This window comes from Lutra lutra, chromosome 1, assembly GCF_902655055.1.
Source record: "Lutra lutra chromosome 1, mLutLut1.2, whole genome shotgun sequence".
NCBI classification, from domain to species: domain Eukaryota; kingdom Metazoa; phylum Chordata; class Mammalia; order Carnivora; family Mustelidae; genus Lutra; species Lutra lutra.
Window position 1 is genome coordinate 97,583,471 of NC_062278.1, and position 19,713 is coordinate 97,603,183.

The following is a 19,713-nucleotide window of genomic DNA, read 5'->3' on the forward strand; positions in this document are numbered from 1 at the left end:
CCTTTCAGTGAGCAGGAAGCAGGAAGCAGTGGTGTCTGTTTCTCCTCCCCTGAATCTGGGCTGATCCTGTGATTTGCTTTGACCAATGGGATATGGTAAAATGATGCTGGGCAACTTCCAAAACTGGATCTTAAGAGGTACGAACCTCCCCACTTTTGCACACTCAGAATGCTCCATCATGGAATCCACATGCCATGCTTCTAGAATTCCAATACAGGAGGAAAGGCCATGTGCTGGAGAACCAAGTTACCCAGCTACTGGCCAGCAACAACTGCCAGGCTCATAGTGAGCCCCGTCGTGATGTTCCAGCCTAGCAGAGCGCTCTCAGACTATGGCCCTAGTCAGCAGGTGGGTCTGCTACAGCCCTAGTTAGCCTGGTGGCGGGTGAGCCACTGGGCTAAACTTAGTCAACACAGAATCGTGCAGTAACAAATGGCTAGTGTTTTAAATTACGAGTCTCAGCCTAATTTATGACTCAGCAATAAATAACCAAATGAGTTATTTTGTGTTTGGGTCGGAAGGAAGACACAATGGAGATAAAGGACCAAAAGAGAATTTCTTCTGGACAGGACAGATTTGACTCTCTTTATAGACCTAAACGAAGGAGTGAATAGTTCAGGGAAGAGTAAAAGGTCAAGGAGAAAGGAGAGATACTTTCACATGTCCTTGAATGAGACCACAATGAATCAATTAAGGAGGCAAACTGATGTATTGGCTTTGTATAGAAGACAGGGAACTTCATTCTAACAGAATGGTGGAAATGAAGTCGGCAGGGGATAATATGAAGTTACTTAGCTTGGTAAGCCTTTTATCTTACAGAAGAAGACTTAAAATAATTTTAATCTGTGGCCAAGCAAATAAATATTATTTATTGTATGATTTTTTTTTAAGTTAAAAAATTTTTTTTTTAGTAATCTCTACACCCAGTGTGGGGCTCCAACTCACAACTCTGAGATCAAGAGACACATTCTCGACCAACCGAGCCAGCCAAGTGCCCTTATTGCATGAATTTAACTGGAATAAAGAACATAGAATTTGGTTCCCTATTAAAAAATAATGAGACCAGAAAGAAGACAACCTTCTAAAAGGGGTAGAATTGCTTTAACTGTTTAAACTTTCTCGGGTTCTTAAATGGACTTCCATGGAACACCTGGTGAAATAAGTCATGTATAGATCATTCTTTTAGGGCACTTTGTGAGAGTTTTATTTAACATAGTGAAAACCTCGGCCAATATCTGTTAAGAAAAATACAGGAAGGACTTGAGCTATAGAAGGAAGAGGGAAAAAAAATCACTTCACTTTATCAGATGGGACAGAATATTCAGGGTGCAGGAGTGAATGGTCAAGAAGGAATTCTGAGGACGTCTTTAGCACAAGAAGGTGGTTTCAGTAAGGCACAGGGACAGGACCCGTGGGCAGAAAGAGCTGCACTGGGGTTGTGGCCGGTGACCAATCGGGTACTTTTAAGTTGGAGGGGGTTAAGGATGGTGTATGCCTCTAAGGAATTTGGAAGCAAGGTTTTCAGGACCTTGATGGGCTAGCTGTTGTTTAAGATAAGGTCATTTACTACTGTCTAGTAAAACCATGGTCTTCAGAGCCTTCAGATGAATATCAGTGGGCCATATGTTAGGAAGATGATTGCTAACGTATATTTGGGGGGAGGAGGGTAACAATAAAGCAAGTTTCCAAAAGGATTTTTATATGTTGAGGAAGACTTACAGGATTCTGGAGGTCAGGCTAATGTCAGTTTAAGGTTGCCTTTTGCCTCTAGCAATGTATTAACAGTGAGGCCACTGAGGTCCTGGAGGAAGGTCACCCTGACTGTTTGAAGTACTTGTCAGTGAACTGCAAAGAAAATTTAATTATTCTCTACATTTCTTTTGCTTTTGTTCTCCCCATCATTATCCATTCACTTAAAAACATTTGTTTTTGCTTTAAAATCTAGTAGTTAAAAACAGGTATGTAATTACTTTGAATTATTTAATTTTTTCTTGGAAATGTTTAGTATTTAATATCATTTCCATCTAAAGTAGTTTTTTTATATTTGACATAAACTTAATTTACTTCTAGAAGAAACACATGAAAAATAATAACCCAGTTCTTATAAGCTCATTTTTTTTTTCCCCAGTGAGGATTTATTTATTCAAAAACACATTTTGAGGGGCACCTGGGTAGCTCAGTCTGTTGAGTGTCCAACTCTTGATTTTGGCTGAAGTCATAATCTCAGGGTTGTGAGATTGACCCCCACATTGGGCTCTGTGCTGGGCATGGAGCCTGCTTGGGATTTTTCTCTCTCCCTCTCCCTTTGCCCCTCTCCCCACCAATCTCTTTCTCTTTAAAATAACAAAACCAACACGTTTTGATAGTCCACTGTGTGCTCTGTTCTAAATGCTGAGGAAACAGGAATGCACAAAACAAAGTCCCTGCCTTCATGGAGCTTACATTTAAACATGAGGAGAACAGAAAACAAACACAACCAAATACCGAGAATTGCAAACAGAAAGGTGAGATGGCAAACAGCAGCCATCCACGGCGGTCAGAGGGGCTGAAGTAAGCCTGGTGACTGGAAGGGCTGGGTCTCCTTTGGACAGACAGTCTGTCCAAAAGGTGGGGCCCTTAACCTCCTATCAACAGTGGGTCCGCTGTGAGAAAATCTGGGGGAGGAGCCTGCCCCACAAGACACAAGATGTCACCAGCCTGTCTAATGACACAAGATGCTGGTTCTAAAGTGACAGGGCTATCCAGTCCATAATACACGCCTACTAGAAATCGTGTCTATGTCTCCAGTCTTTGAGGTCTGGGGAGGCTGGTCCTGATACCAACATCTTCTAGATGTTTAACTACAGGATCTATTGGAAAATAATAGATGTTATTAAAAGAAAGGGAGATAAAAAAATGACATTCACAATAGAAACAATACTAAAACACACGAGTACATCGTCAATGCTCTGAAGGAGAATTGCTGGAACTGTTAGTGGATCTTCCCAACAAAGTAGAGCTCTACCCTAGAGATTCTGTTGGAGAAGATGAAATAAACTACAACTGAGTGGAAAAACATAATTTACACACAGGTATGTGACCAAAAAACATAATTTACAACAGGTATGTTGGTTCAGAACCAACACGAACAATTCACTTTGAACTTCAATGTTATTCCTATAACACTGATATAAACTCGGCATAATAAACTCAAGTGTGGAATTATTAGATTTGCTTGTAATGTCAGGGTCAATTTGAAAACTTGCCTCTAGCACTATTGATACTTCCGTGGCTGAACTGCTTTAAATCCAAATTCATTTGCAGCAGGATCATCCCTTTCCAATCCGTGGATTGAAAGTCCCCAAATGGTCTCAGGGCCTGCCTCACTTTTGCAAAGATTCTAGCCAGTCCGAGGCAGGTTTCCCCAACGTGAGCAGCACATACTGCATCCAGACATGAAATGAATGTCATCAAGGAGGCCGCTGACCAACCCCTCCGTGACTGAAAGGCAGCTCCGGGACTCCAGTGGGCAGAAGATTTGGGCAGAGCTGTGGCTAGGGACCCGAGATACAGAGGGAGAGATGGAAACCAGAAAAAGAGACGAGAAGAAGTAAAAGAGGCACATTCCCAGATGGAGCCATTTTATTTCTAAACTTGAGTCAAAACAGATACAGGCTTTCCTACCTCCACCCTGGATTTTCATCTTACAAAATAGATTTGCTACTAAAATCCTTCATAAAATCTGCCTTCCTCTTGGCAGTGGGAAATGAGCAAGAAGTCAAAGTTTAAAAGGTCATGCATAAAATATCACAGCCACCAAGATAATTATACAATAGTCTCAAATTCTTCACAAATCAACGATAAAACGTTAAGACTAATTTACACTCCACGATATTTGCAGCACTTCAAGGTTTTTTCTTCATATATTTACGTTCATATTTCACAAACAAAAATATTAAAAAAGACTATCAACTTTTTTTTCATAAAATAGGAAAACAAAATAAAGCCATCATACTATAAAATCAATCCGCAGAGCATAACTTCTTAATACAAGAACGAAAACTTTAAAAAAAAGAGAGAATTCACCCCCACACTAAAATATCTTCACCATAAACTCTATAGGCTTCCCCAAGGAGTTCTTAGCACTCAGATTTCTGGTTGGTTTAACCTCTCTTGTACCTACTGGTTTTTGTGTATCCTGACTCCCAACTGTTATTATTCCAGGGAGAATTTCAAAAAAGAACTTCAAGCAAGGTCTGAGATAGGGTCCAGTAACAAGTCATTAGACAAATTATTCACACACATTAAAGCTTTAATGAAACTCAAGTGTTTCATTTGAAACAGTGGTTGGCCCTTTTTCTTTTACTCTGTGTTCATCTAAGAAAACCCTTTAAAGATCTAGAATCATTTGGTGTCTGTAATTACCATAGCATTTAGCTCCTAATTCTGGGGGAAAACATGCCATTTTAAGAAACTCTTTGCATGTATATTTTCCTTGATGTCTGGAGGTTGATAACCTCAAAGTAAGGCCCAGACATTGGTCCCTTCAAATGGTATTTAAAAACCCCAATAGTATTAAATGAGGAGAGTAGCTGTCAAAGAGTAAGAAACAAAATCTTGTTTTTTTTAGAAAAACAAAATCTTCAATGATACTTGTGTCTATGTATACGAAAAAATAACCTACAAAAAAACCCCCAGAAAACAAAACAAAAACCCAAAACACTAGAGAAGTCAATATGATTTGTCAGACTGACAAAATGCTTGGAATTTACAGTTGGAAGAGACCTCGTAGATGAACTCAAAGTAATTCAAAGTGCTGATTTTAGAGGGAAGGCAAAAAGGCCCAGAGATGGTAAATGACTTATCTCTGTCCATTAGCATGTTAATCTGCATGATTATTTTTTATATACACACAGGCAAACACACACACACATTTTGTACGTAAAATGCTACTGGCTTATACAATAAATGAAAAATAAGGGCGCACATTTTCACTGATTTCAATGCAGAAGTGGTTAGTGCCTCCCTTTCAAATGAGCGAGAAGCTTTCACTTCCTCTCCATCCTCTCCACTGATGGACAGGCATATCATAACCAGGCTGTCCCATTGCTCTCTGCAGCTCCTGCAAAGAATGGGGGAGGGGTGGGGGGGCACAGATCTGTGTGTGGAGGGGCAGTGGTCAGAGTGGCAGGAAGGAGGGCAGAAGTACTCAACCCAGAATTGGAGTCCCTTCCTATGCCAAAGATGTTCCCACTGGCAGTGAAGGCTTTACACGAAGTGGAGCTTGGGGTATCGTAACTTCGAGACCAGGCTGGAAGGAGATAAGAAGAGGTGAAGGCACCAGGTGCCGATGTACGTGTCACTCCGCAGAATATGATCTAGTATTCCTCTGACCACAGAGGAGGGCAGAAACGAGCAGTGTGTGTCTTACTGAAGTTACTGAGCTAGAAACTTAGACGACTTTACCAGGTGTAGTCATAGTTTCTAATTATTCTAATTTGTGATTGCATATAAGCATCAAAATATTTAAGCCTAATGTGTAGTAGTATTAATAGATACTTTACCTCTTTCCATAAAATTACATGTGGATATAATTCTAAGGTAGTTTGTTTTTTTAAAAATATCATTATTTTTAATATTCATTATAGACATTATTTTGAAAAATCTTAAGTCTAGCTATATATATTAACATTAAATAACTTAAAAAAATAAACAATACATCATATATACCAAAATAGCCCCATTTTAAAGCCATGTAAGTAAAAAAAATTGAGTTTTCAAGAATAAACTAGACCCTCTGAAGATATTTTTCATAATTTCAATATTAAATGTATCTTCTTTCCTGACTATGCCAAATATATTACACACTGCTTTTGGTAATTTATGTCAGAAGTATTACTTATGAAAATAAATAGGTTGGTTCGTTTGTCTGTTTTTACTTGTTCTGTACTGGAAGATTTATCCTAAATCTAAATGAATTTGCTCCCAGAAGATCTCCCCAATGGAGAGAGCATACCCAAAAAATGTAGCAATGTACAAGATTTCCAGTCCATGCGACTATATTTTCTAATAATAGTGGTAGAAAGTAACTTTCAAGTATTGTTCTAATCCAACTGGACTTAGAGATAGCTATCCCATAACATCAACGCTCTAAAGGAAGAAAAGCATTTGAGAAACTTGTCCTTGCTAGAACACCTTTGCCGAAATTCCCATAGGAAACAAAACCATCTATCTGTAAAGAACAGAGGGCACTTGGTACCCAGCACTGACCTTTACGTGCACACAGGTAACACTGCTCTGAACTTAAAGTAGACCCTAACAAGTTGAAGAAGAGCCCACATTTTCTTTAGTCATTAAAGGTCACTATGTCATCCACAGCTGGAAGAATTTCTTCTAGAAAGATTTTTCTTGAGGAAGACAGAACCCAAAGCTATTTCAGCTCCTTGTCCTGTTCTCTGCAGCCGTGAGTATTGGTAGTAGTTTGGCTAAAACAACAAGAACAGAGAGACTGGCCCGCTTTGAGAACCAGCCTCAGACATTTTGTATGTACATTAGTTAAGCACATTTCCAGAAATTAAATTCACACAGGGTATGCAAGGAATAGAGATTATATCACTCACAAGTCACCGGGGGAAATCAGTCAACTAAAAAGTGCATCAATTTCCGAAGCAAGTGCAGGAGGTCAAGAGGGGCTCGCGCACTCTAAAAATGTGACTCGTTCACAGGTTTTGATCCAGCCACTTGATGTAACTATTCCTAGTCCGGATTCCCACTGAGAAGTTGGTGGGCCAGCTGGTGAAAATCATGCAGCCATGGAAACCATCCTCATAGTGATCAAGGGTCACCTCCACACCTGCGCTCTCCAGACGCTTGGCGTACATGATCCCATCGTCTCTTAGGACGTCGTACTCACATGTCAGAATATAGGTCTTTGGGAGGTGCCGCAGGACTTCCTGCTCGGCGATGAGAGGGGCTGCCCTGGCATCCAGCAGCTGAGGAATCTCCCGCACAATCCTAGCGTTGCCAGTAGTCTGCATGACGGGCCTATAGTCCTTTGTGATGGAGGCCGGCAAGAGGGATGTCCAGTTTAGACGGGCCCTGAGGGCAACAGCCTCTTCCACATCAAGGGAAGTGTGGTTGTTGACTATCATTGCCTGGACAAAGTCATGGTTGCCTTGGAAGTAGTCTACCCAGTACTTCACCATGACATAACGGGGCAGGATCGGCATGTTCACATTTTGCTGGTAAGATGGTGTGTTGAAATCTAAAGCTTGTAGGACTGGGTAAACTAAAGCTTGCACCTTGAGCTTGTCTTTGAGGTTGGCATCTTGAGAAAACTGGGGAGGAGGAAGCAAACACATTATTTCTTTTGGCATGGCTCCTTTTATAGAAACCACACCTTACATAGTAGCTTGATGCCTTACTTTAAGCCAAGCAGAGGATAAAAGTATGAAATTTCCACCAGCCATGGGATTAAGTAATGTAGTTTAAAAAATAAAACTCCCCACCACCACCACCACCACTGCCCCAATCAAGCTGCTGGATATTTACTGAGAAAGGTATGATGTTTGAATGAACCCTTCAAATGTACACCATCTCTTAGGTCTTTAAACCCCCACGCACACTTCACTTGTCTCCATTCTTTGGCAGTAGCACACTCTGCTGGATACGACGGATGGATAACCTATGAACCTTATTTAGTTCACTATGCTCTGCAAGGCCCAAAAAAGGCAGTGGCTTCCTGGAGAGAAACAAACTAGCTGACCCTTCCAGAGGAGAAGGGAGGAAAAGCTAAAGGAACAGATGATGAGACTCCAAAGTGTTGGAGTAGGACCTTAGGATATCTCCTCCGATGAGCAGTTAGTGTTCATGCTGGGTGAGAGAATTTAAATGTTGCTGGCAACGTGCCCTCCAGTCTCCTTAATGAGCGTGCGCCCCAGAGTTGAGGTTGAAATGGGAACGTGAATGCATCCCCTACCTCAGCAGATCTCAATTCCCCCATGCCCCCGCAAAATGCAAACATACTGCTTCATTTTAGACAGAGTTTTAGTATCTAAAATGATATATATTCATTTTTTCTCTTTTTTTGAGTCTGTCAAAAATTTTATTTATTTTTATTTATTATTTATAAATTATTATTATTTGATTTATTTATTCAACAAGTATCTTGAACTGTTTCCACACATTATCCTCCCCTCTCAGTCCTTATTCATATATTTTTTAAAGACTTTTTTTTTCTGGTTTCTATCTTTCTTTCTTCCTTTCCTTCTTTCTTTCTTTTTCTTTTCTTTTTTTTCTCTCTGAAAGGCAGCTAACTAGGACACTGTGTTTTATTGCAACTAAACAATCTTCAAGGTCACTTTAGCCATACAATTTTGTTTTACGTAGGAGTTTAGAACCCCATCCCCAGGGAAGATGAAACTGTTCTGTCAAAGCAAAAGGAAATGATTGGTTAATAGTACTATTAATATGTGCCAGGAATGTATATACATCATTTCACTAAATTCTGGCAACAGCCTTGCAATCACATGACATTATCCTCATTTTCCTGAGGCTTAGAGATGTTAAGGTGCTTGCCCAAAGCCCTGTAGCTCTCAAAGCAGGGGGACTGGATTCCATCCCAGTTCTGTCTCATTGTAAAGCCCATGAGGCTCTCCTCATGGACTAGAACTTTCTTCTTACCACATTTGACACAGGTATAGCAAACGTGCCAATGCCAGAGAACAAATTTCTTCACATGCAGCAAAGGAGAAGAAACCGAGGTACGTCACAGATAAAAAGGCAGATGCTATCTGAGATACCAAAAGAAATTTGGAGGAGAGAAGACAGAGCTGCTGTTCTAAACTTATTTAATCCATCAGAGGAAGAAAATGTACTTATCTTTGAACTTACACAGCTGCCCCAAATTCTGGGTGCTCTTAGAGCTAGGTAGTTTTCAAAGAATTTAACCAAGTAAGCTCAATGATCTTGTAAGATAACATTTGAAGTGGCTGACCCATTTTCATTTTTTTCTTTTATATTTAAAAAAAAAAAACAAACAAACCAACAAACTTTGGGAAACGCTTTTTAACTTTTCAATTTGACTCCAAGTTCTAAGGAAGCCATCTCAGCAATTGGAATTTAAGCACACAGACCCCCATTTTGCAACTCTGACATAGACAAGAAGCTGGGGATACTTGTTTTCCATGAATAGCCCAGAGCGGCAAGAGAGCCCTATAAAACATCAGCCCTTCTTTCATAATGATCGTATTCGGGGCCTTTCTGAGGACTGAGAGATGACACTTTTGTCACTGACCTCTCTTTCTACTTCAGAAAGATCTGTGTGTTCTCCAAGTGCAGTCATCTGAATAACGTGACCCACTACTGACCAGCCCACCTGCTCCACCTTGGCCATACATGGTGGAGAATCTGTCCATCCGCAGGTGAGCCAGTGCCCTCCCAACCACCAGCACCACAGGGCTGTTACCTGTTGGCCCACAGCAGCGGCCAAATTCCCACCAGCACTGTCACCAGAGATGCCAATTCTGTCTGGGTCAACCGAATACTTGTGTAAGACTTCTGGCTGCAGGAAATACTTCGTGGCATGCACAACATCATGAATTTGTGCAGGAAAATAAACCTTTGGAACTAGTCTGTATCTGTGGAGACAAAAGTTGTATTCATTTAAGGACTTTACTAAGTCTTTCTAGGCCATTTGAAGTTTAAGGGGAAACTGGTCCTTTGGACACAGAAATAAACAAGTGAGGCATTAAAATACATCTAAAGGGGTACCTGGCTGGCTCAGTCAGTAGAGCATGTGATTCTTGATCTCAGGAGTTTGAGTCCCACATTGGGCACAAAGCTTACTTTAAAAAAATAAATAAATATAAAAATAAACCATTCACTTTCTTTTCTTTTTTTAAGATTTTATTTTTTGTCAGAGAGAGAGAGCACGCGCACAAGTAGGGGTGGGGGGACAGAGGCAGAGGGAGAAGCAGGCTTGCTGCTGAGCAAGGAACTCAATGTGGGACTCGATCCCAGGACTCTGGGATCATGACCTGAGCTGAAGACAGATTCTTAACCGACTGAGCCCCCAGGCATGCTGAACCATTTATTTTCTTGCAAATCAAATACCTAGTTTAAGAATGTAATGATTTTGTATTAGCAGTAGTCCTCTCCCTCTCCTTTTTATTTATATTTTTATTATCAGCCTCCAAACAAAACAAACACCTAGGTCACCACCAATGGAAAAACAAAACTTCAAAGTTGAAGGTGGGTGTTATTAAGATATGGGTAGAACCACAATCGATTCTGAAATTTTATTTCTGGAAGTCAGTGTTCCAATTTACAACACCAGTGAGTTAGAAGGTAACCTGGCAACATTAACCATTTCATTAACCTCATGTTTAATGCCTCCATGTGGTATCCTTTATGATTGACTTAAGAAATATAGTAAAACTGTACTCCAGTGAAGAGTACATTAAACCCAGGCAATGAATTCACTCCCTAGGAGGCCGGAACTGAAAAGCTAGTTGCCAACCAGCAAAGAGGAAGCCAAGTCTGCAAGACAGAAGACAAGCCCTCTGGGACACTTCTGAGGCTTCTTCTATCACTCCACTTTGTAATATCAGAGTTCCTTTGGGATCCTACTCTGTATACTTTGTAGGATTCCTATGCTCTTAACAGTTCCAAAGAACCCAGTTTTGTCAAATGCCCTACCCATAATATCATCTTACAAATCCATATTTGCTGATAACCTCGACCTGGAGGATCCTCTCTCAATCTCCTTCTTTCCTTATTAATTCTCACTCATCCTTTAAGCCTTACCCAAGGGTTTGGACTCCTCCAGGTAGAGTTTCTGGACTAAAACTCTACTCGCTTCTGGGGCTGAGGTGGGTACCACTCCTTGATACTTCTATGTGCTGGGGTATATTACTGTTCTTTCTGCCTCATCAAAAAATGATTTCTTTATGGACTTCCTCTAAACAATGTGTTCTTTGTTTTATTCATCCCTGTGTTCCTAGTATCCATCAATGTGCCAGGCACATAACCATCCATCCAGTAAAACCTTTTTCAATACTCATGTACCTTCCTTTTGCAGACAAAAGAAACTGAGGCACCTGCAAGTTACATTATTTGTAAAATAAGTCAAACACAGATAAAAACAAGGTGGGATAGAAACCAATTACTTAATTAACGATATTAAGAACTCAGGTCTTGTAATTACCATTTTATAACTAACATACTTATTCTCAGAAACTAATTTTCCCCCATCTAGAATCCAGCTATTTAATTAAACATTTTGACATTCAGTACAGATACAATCAAGTGGACAAATATTTGTGAAATACTACAATAACTAGTAAACATTGATCTGGTTACTCAAGAATGACAGCATTTTGAAAATTCTAAATACGATAAAAAAAAAATTCCCCTAGTGGTTGCCTTATAACGACAAACTGATTTTTCTGACTTTTTTATTTTTCCATCTTTGGATCAATTAATCATCCTAAATGGTTTTTCTCCCTTTGAATTCCGTTGTGTCCTAGGGCAGCTGCTGTATGTACTACTACTATTGGTTAATGAAAGGAGTAGGAGTACAACATTTTGTCCACTAGATGGCGCCATCTCACATGATTCCATTTACCCCCAATTCTAGCACAAGATCTCAAAATTTGAACTTCAGTTTTACCAAGCTGAATTCTTTTTTTTTTTTTTAAGATTTTATCTATTTATTTGAGAGATAGCGACAGAGATAGTGAGAGAGAAAGTGAAAAAGCAGGCGGTCGGAGAGGAAAGAGAAGTAGGCTCCCTTCAGGGACGCCCTCTACAGGGAGCCTGACCCAGAACCCAGGGATGATGACTTGGGCTGGAGGCAGACGTTTAACCGGCTAAGTCACCCAGGCGCCTCCAGGCTGGATTCTTAATTCTTTCAATGAAATAAAAACAAATGCACTTCATGACTCAAGTTGTGACAATAAAGGCTATTCTGTCTCAGCAAGATTCCATATATCACGATAAACTGTTTTCCAGGTAGCCAGGATGTCAGAACATATTCTACCAGTACACACACACGAATTGAACCTTCAGGTGTTTTTACCCAAAAGGTCTTAGTGACTTTGAATCAAGGTAAATCTGTACTCTTAAAAAAAAACCTTGGCTATTGCCTCAATCTTGCTATTGCCTCAATCTTACCAGCCTATTAATAATTGGCTCAGATAACAAAGTAAATGAAAGACAAACAGGTCATAATAGAGTCTTCCTGGTACTCTTAAACCTTTGTCTCCTAGTCCCTCCTATCTTTATTTGAGCTGGAAACTTTCTCTAGTTTTATTCAATAAGGGACACAATTTTCATAGATTGGAAAATAGAGTGAAACTATATACTTCTGAAGTCACCTAGTGTAAGATAAGCCTTCAAAGTAACTTGAAATGGACCTGAGAAGTAGAGCAAAAGTGCTCTAATATTTTTGTAGACACAGAAAACTTGGAGTCAGGAGAAAATTAATGAGTGCCAGAGCCAAAGAAAGCAAGTATATATCTATTTACCTGATCCTTCTGTTTAAAGATACATTCCTGCAAAGTATGAAAAGAGGATTCTGACTTTTTAAAATTTCAAAATGATAGATCTTGAGTTAAAGCACCTGATGAATTTGTGGCAAATATGGTCTTAATTTGCCCAACTCACTGCGGGGACAGATGATTCTGCAGAGTGGGCTTCTGCCTATCTGTTATGGACCACGCCTCCTTCTAGCAAAATTTGGTTGTGAACTTGGGAATGATGCTTAATCAATTTAATAAACGCATACTCTCTATAAAAATTATCTAACTCCTGCTAGGTGAGGCACCCGGCCAAGTACTCTGCAGGTGTGTTTCGCTCAAATGGCAGGGCAAACCTCTGGGTTTAAGAATGAGAATGTGAGGGGTGCCTGGATGGCTCAGTTGTTAAGCCTCTGCCTTCTGCTCCTGTCTTGATCCCAGCATCCTGGGATGGAGCCCCATATGGAGCACTCCACTCAGCGGGGAGTCTTCTCCCTCTCCAGCTCCCTTGAGCTTGTGTCCCCCCTCTCTCGCTGTCTCTCTGTGTGTAATAACTAAATAAAATCTTAAAAAAAAAAAAGAATGAGAACGTGAGGCTCAAAGAGGATGCGTGACTTGTCTATGACAGCTGGTACATGGCAAAGCTATGTAGTGAATTGACCACTGACTTCCAAACCCACGTGTGACCCCTGCCTTGCAAAATATTCTCCTTCTTCAAAACTCACAGCCTTGTCAATGTGCATGGGTACGTGTGCTTTCTCATTACCTCACCAAACCAAGAAATTCTTAAAACTACAGATTTCTGACATCCCGGAGCATGTCTCATGATTTCCATGGTTTTGCAATATTCTCAAACAAACCACCTACTGTCACGGTGCCTGGAACATGGTACATCTTTAATAACATACTTTTCTTCCTTCCACACAAAATTTTATACCTTTTACATATAAAATATGTCACAGAGCACTTTCTGTGGTGAGAAAAGTAATAAGCCATATGGCTTTAGAAACATAAAAAAAGAAATTGTTCCTAACCCACCCACTCTCCGGGCATATCCCCAGGAACTCTACTTGCATTCTATGCATAGCTCCGAGTTTCTCAACTCTGTGTGCACCTCAGGATAATCTTGGGAGCTTTACAAAAACACAGAGAGGTTTGAGCCCCTCTACGGAACATTCCAATTGGGGTGGAGCCTTGCATATCTGTATTTGAAGGGAAATTCCAATAATTCTAAGGCACAGTCAAGATTTGGAAATATCACTGAGTCCAGCCAAACTGCCACTGTTCTCTGAACACATTTCTCTGTTCCCATTCCCAGTGCTTCGGTCTCTCCATCTTCTGTGCCCTTCCCCAGGAAGTCTTCATCCAAAGTGCCTGTCGTGTAAGTCTCATCTCAAGTGCCGCTTCTTCCATGAAACCTTTGGAGAGCCCAGGAAAAGTCACTCTCCTTCCTTGGAGCCCTCAAATTCTCTCTGACAGTAGTCTCTGAAATCTCTCTGACATCTCTGACAGTCTCTCTGACATCGAGGACACCTCTATTTCCTCTACTAGTGGAGGAAAAGTCCACATACTAGAGTTTGACTGTAGTCATTCAGCAAAGGAGAGGTGAGATTAGTGAAGGCTTAGCCCATTGGGTAAGAAGGGCATTCAAGAGAAAGGACAGAGGTCAAGGTGCTTTGCCAAAATCCTAGGAGTGACTGAGTCTACAACTGCGATTCACTGGGATCGGTGTAAATGAAGTAATTCTCGGAGCACGGTTGAAGACTTTGGGAGACTTCTCTAGTACACAGCGGGGATCTCCCCGACTCTAGGTGTGGATCTAAACAGCCTCCTCCCATTCAGATGCAAATCTTGTCTTTAACGTCAAGGGTAGACCCAGAGTCAGAGCACTCTCCAGTGGGTCTGGAAGCCCAAGGAGGCTTGCTGCCTCCTCCTCCTAGCCTCCTTTCTTTGTGTGACTTCAGGAGCTAAACATAGCTTCCCGGAGCTCAGGGGTGGGTGGGACTGAGCTGCACACCCTCACTGTATTTCGCAGTCACAGGTGCTCTCTGAAGCTGCAACACAGACTTTTTGTAAAAGCTCTAACTGTCCCCCTTGTCCTCCCACCCACCGCTCCCCTGAAATTCTTGAAGACCCAAACCACAGGAGAGAGGCCAATGGATTTTTCATATTACTAGAAAACAGAGCTGGGAAGACATTAGCTGAATATGTGTAAAAAGGAGAGATTCATTAGTCGATGACAGGGAAGAAAATAAAACAAGCTACTTCTTAAAAGAAGCACAACACTAGCTTTCTCTAGTTTTAAATTATTTGTGATGTGGGCCTTTAGATTTGCTTTAGTTGGCTCTAAGTTTTCAGCAAATCTTTCCTTACTGGGGGAGGATGCTTAGGAATTTGGTCTGCCCACCTTCCAGGGCTGCCCAGGTAGGAGGGATGCACAAAGATTTCTCAGCTCAGGACTCAGAAGAAGAGCAGGAAAAGGCACGGAGAGAAAGTCACAGCTGGGTCACCATTCACTCTGTGTTTTTCTGGGGACCTTATTCCTACAACTGTTTGCTGAAATGCGTGTTGTGTTGGGCCTGCTAAAAGCTCTGTGAATTTGTCAGTTTGCACTCATCTAATTTTGTGAATTAAAACCAACAGAAGAGGGGCATCTGGGTGGCTCAGTCCTTGAGCTTCTGCCTTCTGCTCAGGTATGATCCCAGGGTCTTGGGATCGAGCCCCCACGCTGGGGTCCCTGCTCAGCAGGAAGCCTGCTTCCCCCTCTCCTACCCCCCCTGCTTGTGTTCCCTCTCTTGATGTGTCTCTCTCTGTCAAATAAATAAAATCTTTAAAAAAATAAAAAATAAATAAAAAAATCAGAAACCTAAAAATCCCATTGCCTATAACTATGTTAGCAGCAAATGCAGGAAAGTTCTTCAGCTTCTCTTCCATCTACTTTAGCAACATTCTTTACGGCTCTGTAAAGTTTTAAGGGCTCTGTGCACAAGACCACCTGACATTTGGTAGAATGGGACTAGATCTCCATCTACATAAAATAGAGAGTTTGAGTGTAGTAAGGATTTAATTAAAAGCAAAACACATTTTCCATACCCTAAAAAGCAATGTAAATGCCTTGTAGAACTTAATTATAGAATTAAGTAGATCTATTAAATAGAATTTAATAAAATCCAACATGCCTACTTTGCTATCTTGCATTTTATCTTAAAAAAAAAAAAAAAGAAATCTTCTTTTCCTATTATGTCTTATGGTTCCAGGACTGTGTCTTATTATATAAGCCACATGTAAAAGGGTGCAATGTTACAGCTAAACTGCATTAAAATTTATGAAAATAGGTTTGTGGATACAAAATAGAGCCTTCTTAGATTATATAAATGAGGACACGTCCATGTATTTTAGGGAACATTAGATGAACTTTTGCATTTACTTAACAAATACTTGTTGGGCAATTAATACTTAAAAACAGCATGGTGTCATAAAAGCAACTGAGCAGAGCATGGCCTAGTTTGAGAACTTGAGACCTTTGTCAACCTTAGTTGCTGGGTCTGTCCCCAGAACTGTGCGTGAGCCAGCAACAAGGATGGAGGCGTGCCAGCTCCTGGTACTGGCTGCGTGGGAGTGATTCCATTACTGGGGCTGACTCCAGCCCTTGCCTACCAGCTTCCTCAGGCCATAACCCTCCCCAGGGCCATATCCTATAGGAAGCTAAGCCAAGCCACCACCACCCACTGCTGTGGGCCTCATGGATAAGGAACAATTATCTCCACACAGCTCCCTGCTAGAAGGTAGGATTCCAGGAGAACCAAGGGTCTATCATCCTCCTAAGAGCCTCAAGATTATCTCCGTCTCTTTCCTATTTTCCTTAGTTATCACCAGAAACTTCTTCAACTATCTTCTCTCATGTTTCGTTCCCTTAGTGCTCTCTGCTTTCTCCCCTTCCTCCAAGCGCTTTCATTACACTCACTGGACTCCCATGACCAACCCATTTTGTCTAACTAGATTCTGCTCATTCTTAGGAGCTCGATGCAAACACCACTTTCTTTAAGACATGAATTTTCTGACCCTTCAAACTAGGTAAGCTCTTACCTATTTGATGCCTCTGTACTACGTAGCCTTCTACTTCACCTCACTTATCACAATTTAGCATTACTTGTTCATTGTTTATTTTCTCATCTAGACTGTAAGCTCCATGAGGGCAGGAATTAGGTCTGTCTCATGCTGTGATGTCAGCAGAATGTAACATAGTAACCGGCACATAACAGAAATTCAATAAATATTTCTGGAATAAATGAAAGGGGAAAGAGACAAGCAGTAATGTTCCCAAGTTAGACCTCTGAGTATACTTTCCAAGAGAAACAGGATCCCATGATGTTGGCTCTGCCTCAACTATAGCACGGGTTATGTGGCTCTTCATGGGCTAGCTAGCCTGGATTCTTTTTTTTTTTTTTTTTAATTTAATTTAATTTTTTCAGTGTTCCAAGATTCACTGTTTATGCACCATACCCAGTACTCCATGCAATCCGTGCCCTTCTTAATACCCATCCCGAGGCTTACCAACCCCCACACCCCCTGCGCCTCCAAAACCCTCAGTTTGTTTCTCAGTGTTCACAGTCTTTCATGGTTCCTCTCCCCCTCCACTTGCCTGGATTCTAACCACCTTAGCTCTTGATTTCTGCAAAGATGAGTGCTGTGAGCTCTACACACATGTTGATAAATAAATTTGTCAGTTGGACCATCCAGTTCTATGGGCTAGAGTACTAATCCTCCCAAACTGTCTAGTGCTTTAGCGTATCTGAATCCCTTTTAGCTCAACTGTCCAGACTGACTCTCATGACAGTTCTCGGCAGTCCTTAACCTAACTCAAAGTATGTTTACTTAGCATACTTCTTCTAAGTCTTGTATTGGGTGATGGGAACTGGAGGACAGAAGACAGGATTCCTCTTCCCAATAGCTCACATTCTAGACACACAGGGCAGACTCCTCAGTCCAGTTAGCACGTGACATTAAATGATGTGGCTGAGGTCAGGCGGTCTTGGGAAATGGTACTTGCCTACCACGGTGATATGTCCCAGTGATAAACTTAGGGGTACCACACCACAGAGATGGGGCAGAATGGAAAGTTAAGACGAAAGCAGTCCCTTCCATATTTAAAAGAAATCTTCTTAAAATCATCCTATCCATCCTTACATGTTGTGTGAGAAGTCTAGTCTTAACACCTATTTTACTTGAGACAGATGCTCAAGGTGGAGACAGGCATACAGGAAGAATTTAGAAATGCTGCCCACTGCTTACATTGAAGCCCGGGATGGTAAGGCCCGTATGGAGACTCCCCAAGGTGCCAAGTAAAGCCGGCACAGTGTCCTTCCTGTCCTCAGGCCTGTGAGAAGCCAGAACCACGCAGGAAACAACTGGAAGGTCTCGGAGGCTGGTTCCGCAGCTCTGAGCTGTGGGACCTTGCTCCACAATGGGGCCCAGCTACTTCAGCAGACCCTGCTGTCCTGGCCGGCTGCCCAGTCTAGATGCCGGCCTTCCGGTTGAAGTTTCCTGCATTACAAAACTGCGCCGCGGGCCCTTTGGTGATCTGGGAGGCCGGCGGAGAGGCCAGGGCCGGCCAGGAGCTGTCCAGAGCTGTCTGGGAGGCAAATCTGCTCAGGAGGCTGCTGCAGCCCTGCTCTGTGTGACTCTAAGTCTTTTGTTCAATACCGCTGCCCAGATGACTTGGGAGACCAGCCCTTCCGAGAAACTGCAGAAGAAAGGATTCCCTTACATCTCCAGTCTGAAGCAGGGGCACAGACAGGATGAGCCATGAGCAGAACAGCGGGCAGAGAGGATGCAGTGGGAAGAGGAGAGCCGGTTAAGCTCGAGCGTGGATACTTGGCATTATCAGCATCCTTCAGTACTGGCTGGACACTGGGTCAAAAAAGTATAGGGGCCTCAGGACGTGGGCTTAATGCCTCACTCTAGTTATATAACTGGCTAGCTTTGTGACCTCATTTCCTCCTCTAAGAGAAAAATATCAAAACATTTATCTTGAAAGGTTGATATGAGAATTAAGAAAGATTCCTATTCATTCGTTCCATAAATACTGGTTGAACGCTCACTATCTGCCAGGGATGTTCCCAGGTGCCAGTGATTAACAATGAACAAAACAGGCCAAAATCCCGAAAATTTCTGTTTCTGTGGAACTTACTTTGTCTATTTCAACCCAGTACAATAAATACGTAATAAGTCGAATATATGGTCTGTCAGAGGTTGAAGACAGTTTTGAAGAAAAATGAAACAGGAAGATGATATTTGGATTAGGATATGAAGGAGGAGAGACAATGTATTGTACCAGCATCCACACAATGCCTGCCACGGAAGAGGCAGCAGGATTTTGTATTTTTGACATCACCACCACTGTAGTAATTCTTACTCATATTCTTCTTAATACCATTAGTAATGATGACTGAGATTTGTTGAACACACTCTATTTACAAGGTCTGAGTTACAGAATGGAACTCTAGGGGAATGACTTTTCTAACTCTGGATTGGTTTTTAAATTTTACTTATTTTTAAAATTTTTTTATTTTTTTTATTTTTTTTTTTTAAGATTTTTTTTTTTATTTATTTATTTGACAGAGAGAGATCACAAGTAGACGGAGAGGCAGGCAGAGAGAGAGAGAGAGAGAGAGGGAAGCAGGCTCCCTGCTGAGCAGAGAGCCCGATGCAGGACTCGATCCCAGGACCCCGAGATCATGACCTGAGCCGAAGGCAGCGGCTTAACCCACTGAGCCACCCAGGCGCCCCAAAATTTTTTTATTTTTTATTTATTTATTTATTTTTAGATTTTATTTATTTATTTGACAGAGAGAGAGAGAGAGATCACAAGTAGGTAGAGAGGCAGGCAGAGAGAGGAGGAAGCAGGCTCCCTGCTGAACAGAGCCTGATGCAGGGCTCGATTCCAGGACCCTGAGATCATGACCTGAGCCGAAGGCAGAGGCTTAACCCACTGAGCCACTCAGGCACCCCAAAATTTTTTTATTTTTTAAAGAATTTATTTATTTGACAGAGAGAAAGAGAGACAGTGAGAGAGGAAATACAAGCAGGGGAAGTGGGAGAGGGAGAAGTAGGCTTCCACTGAGCAGGGAGCCTGATCCTTCTGAAGAGCAGGGAGCCTGATGAGGGGCTCCATCACAGGACCCTGGGATCACGACCCCAGATGAAGGCAGACACT

At 41.6% G+C, this 19,713-nt stretch overlaps 1 protein-coding gene across 1 annotated transcript in view; it reads right to left on the minus strand.

Moving 5' to 3' along the window:
• Window positions 1-3,603: 3,603 nt before the first annotated feature.
• Window positions 3,604-19,713, minus strand: part of NCEH1 (neutral cholesterol ester hydrolase 1) — a 57,045-nt gene continuing 40,935 nt past the window's right edge. Inside the window, exons 4-5 of the mRNA XM_047730627.1 lie at window positions 9,446-9,617; window positions 3,604-7,316 (exon numbers count right to left, since the gene is read on the minus strand). Coding sequence (XP_047586583.1) covers window positions 6,699-7,316; window positions 9,446-9,617 — 790 coding nt within the window. The 3' untranslated portion in view covers window positions 3,604-6,698. The remainder of the gene's footprint in view (window positions 7,317-9,445; window positions 9,618-19,713) is intronic.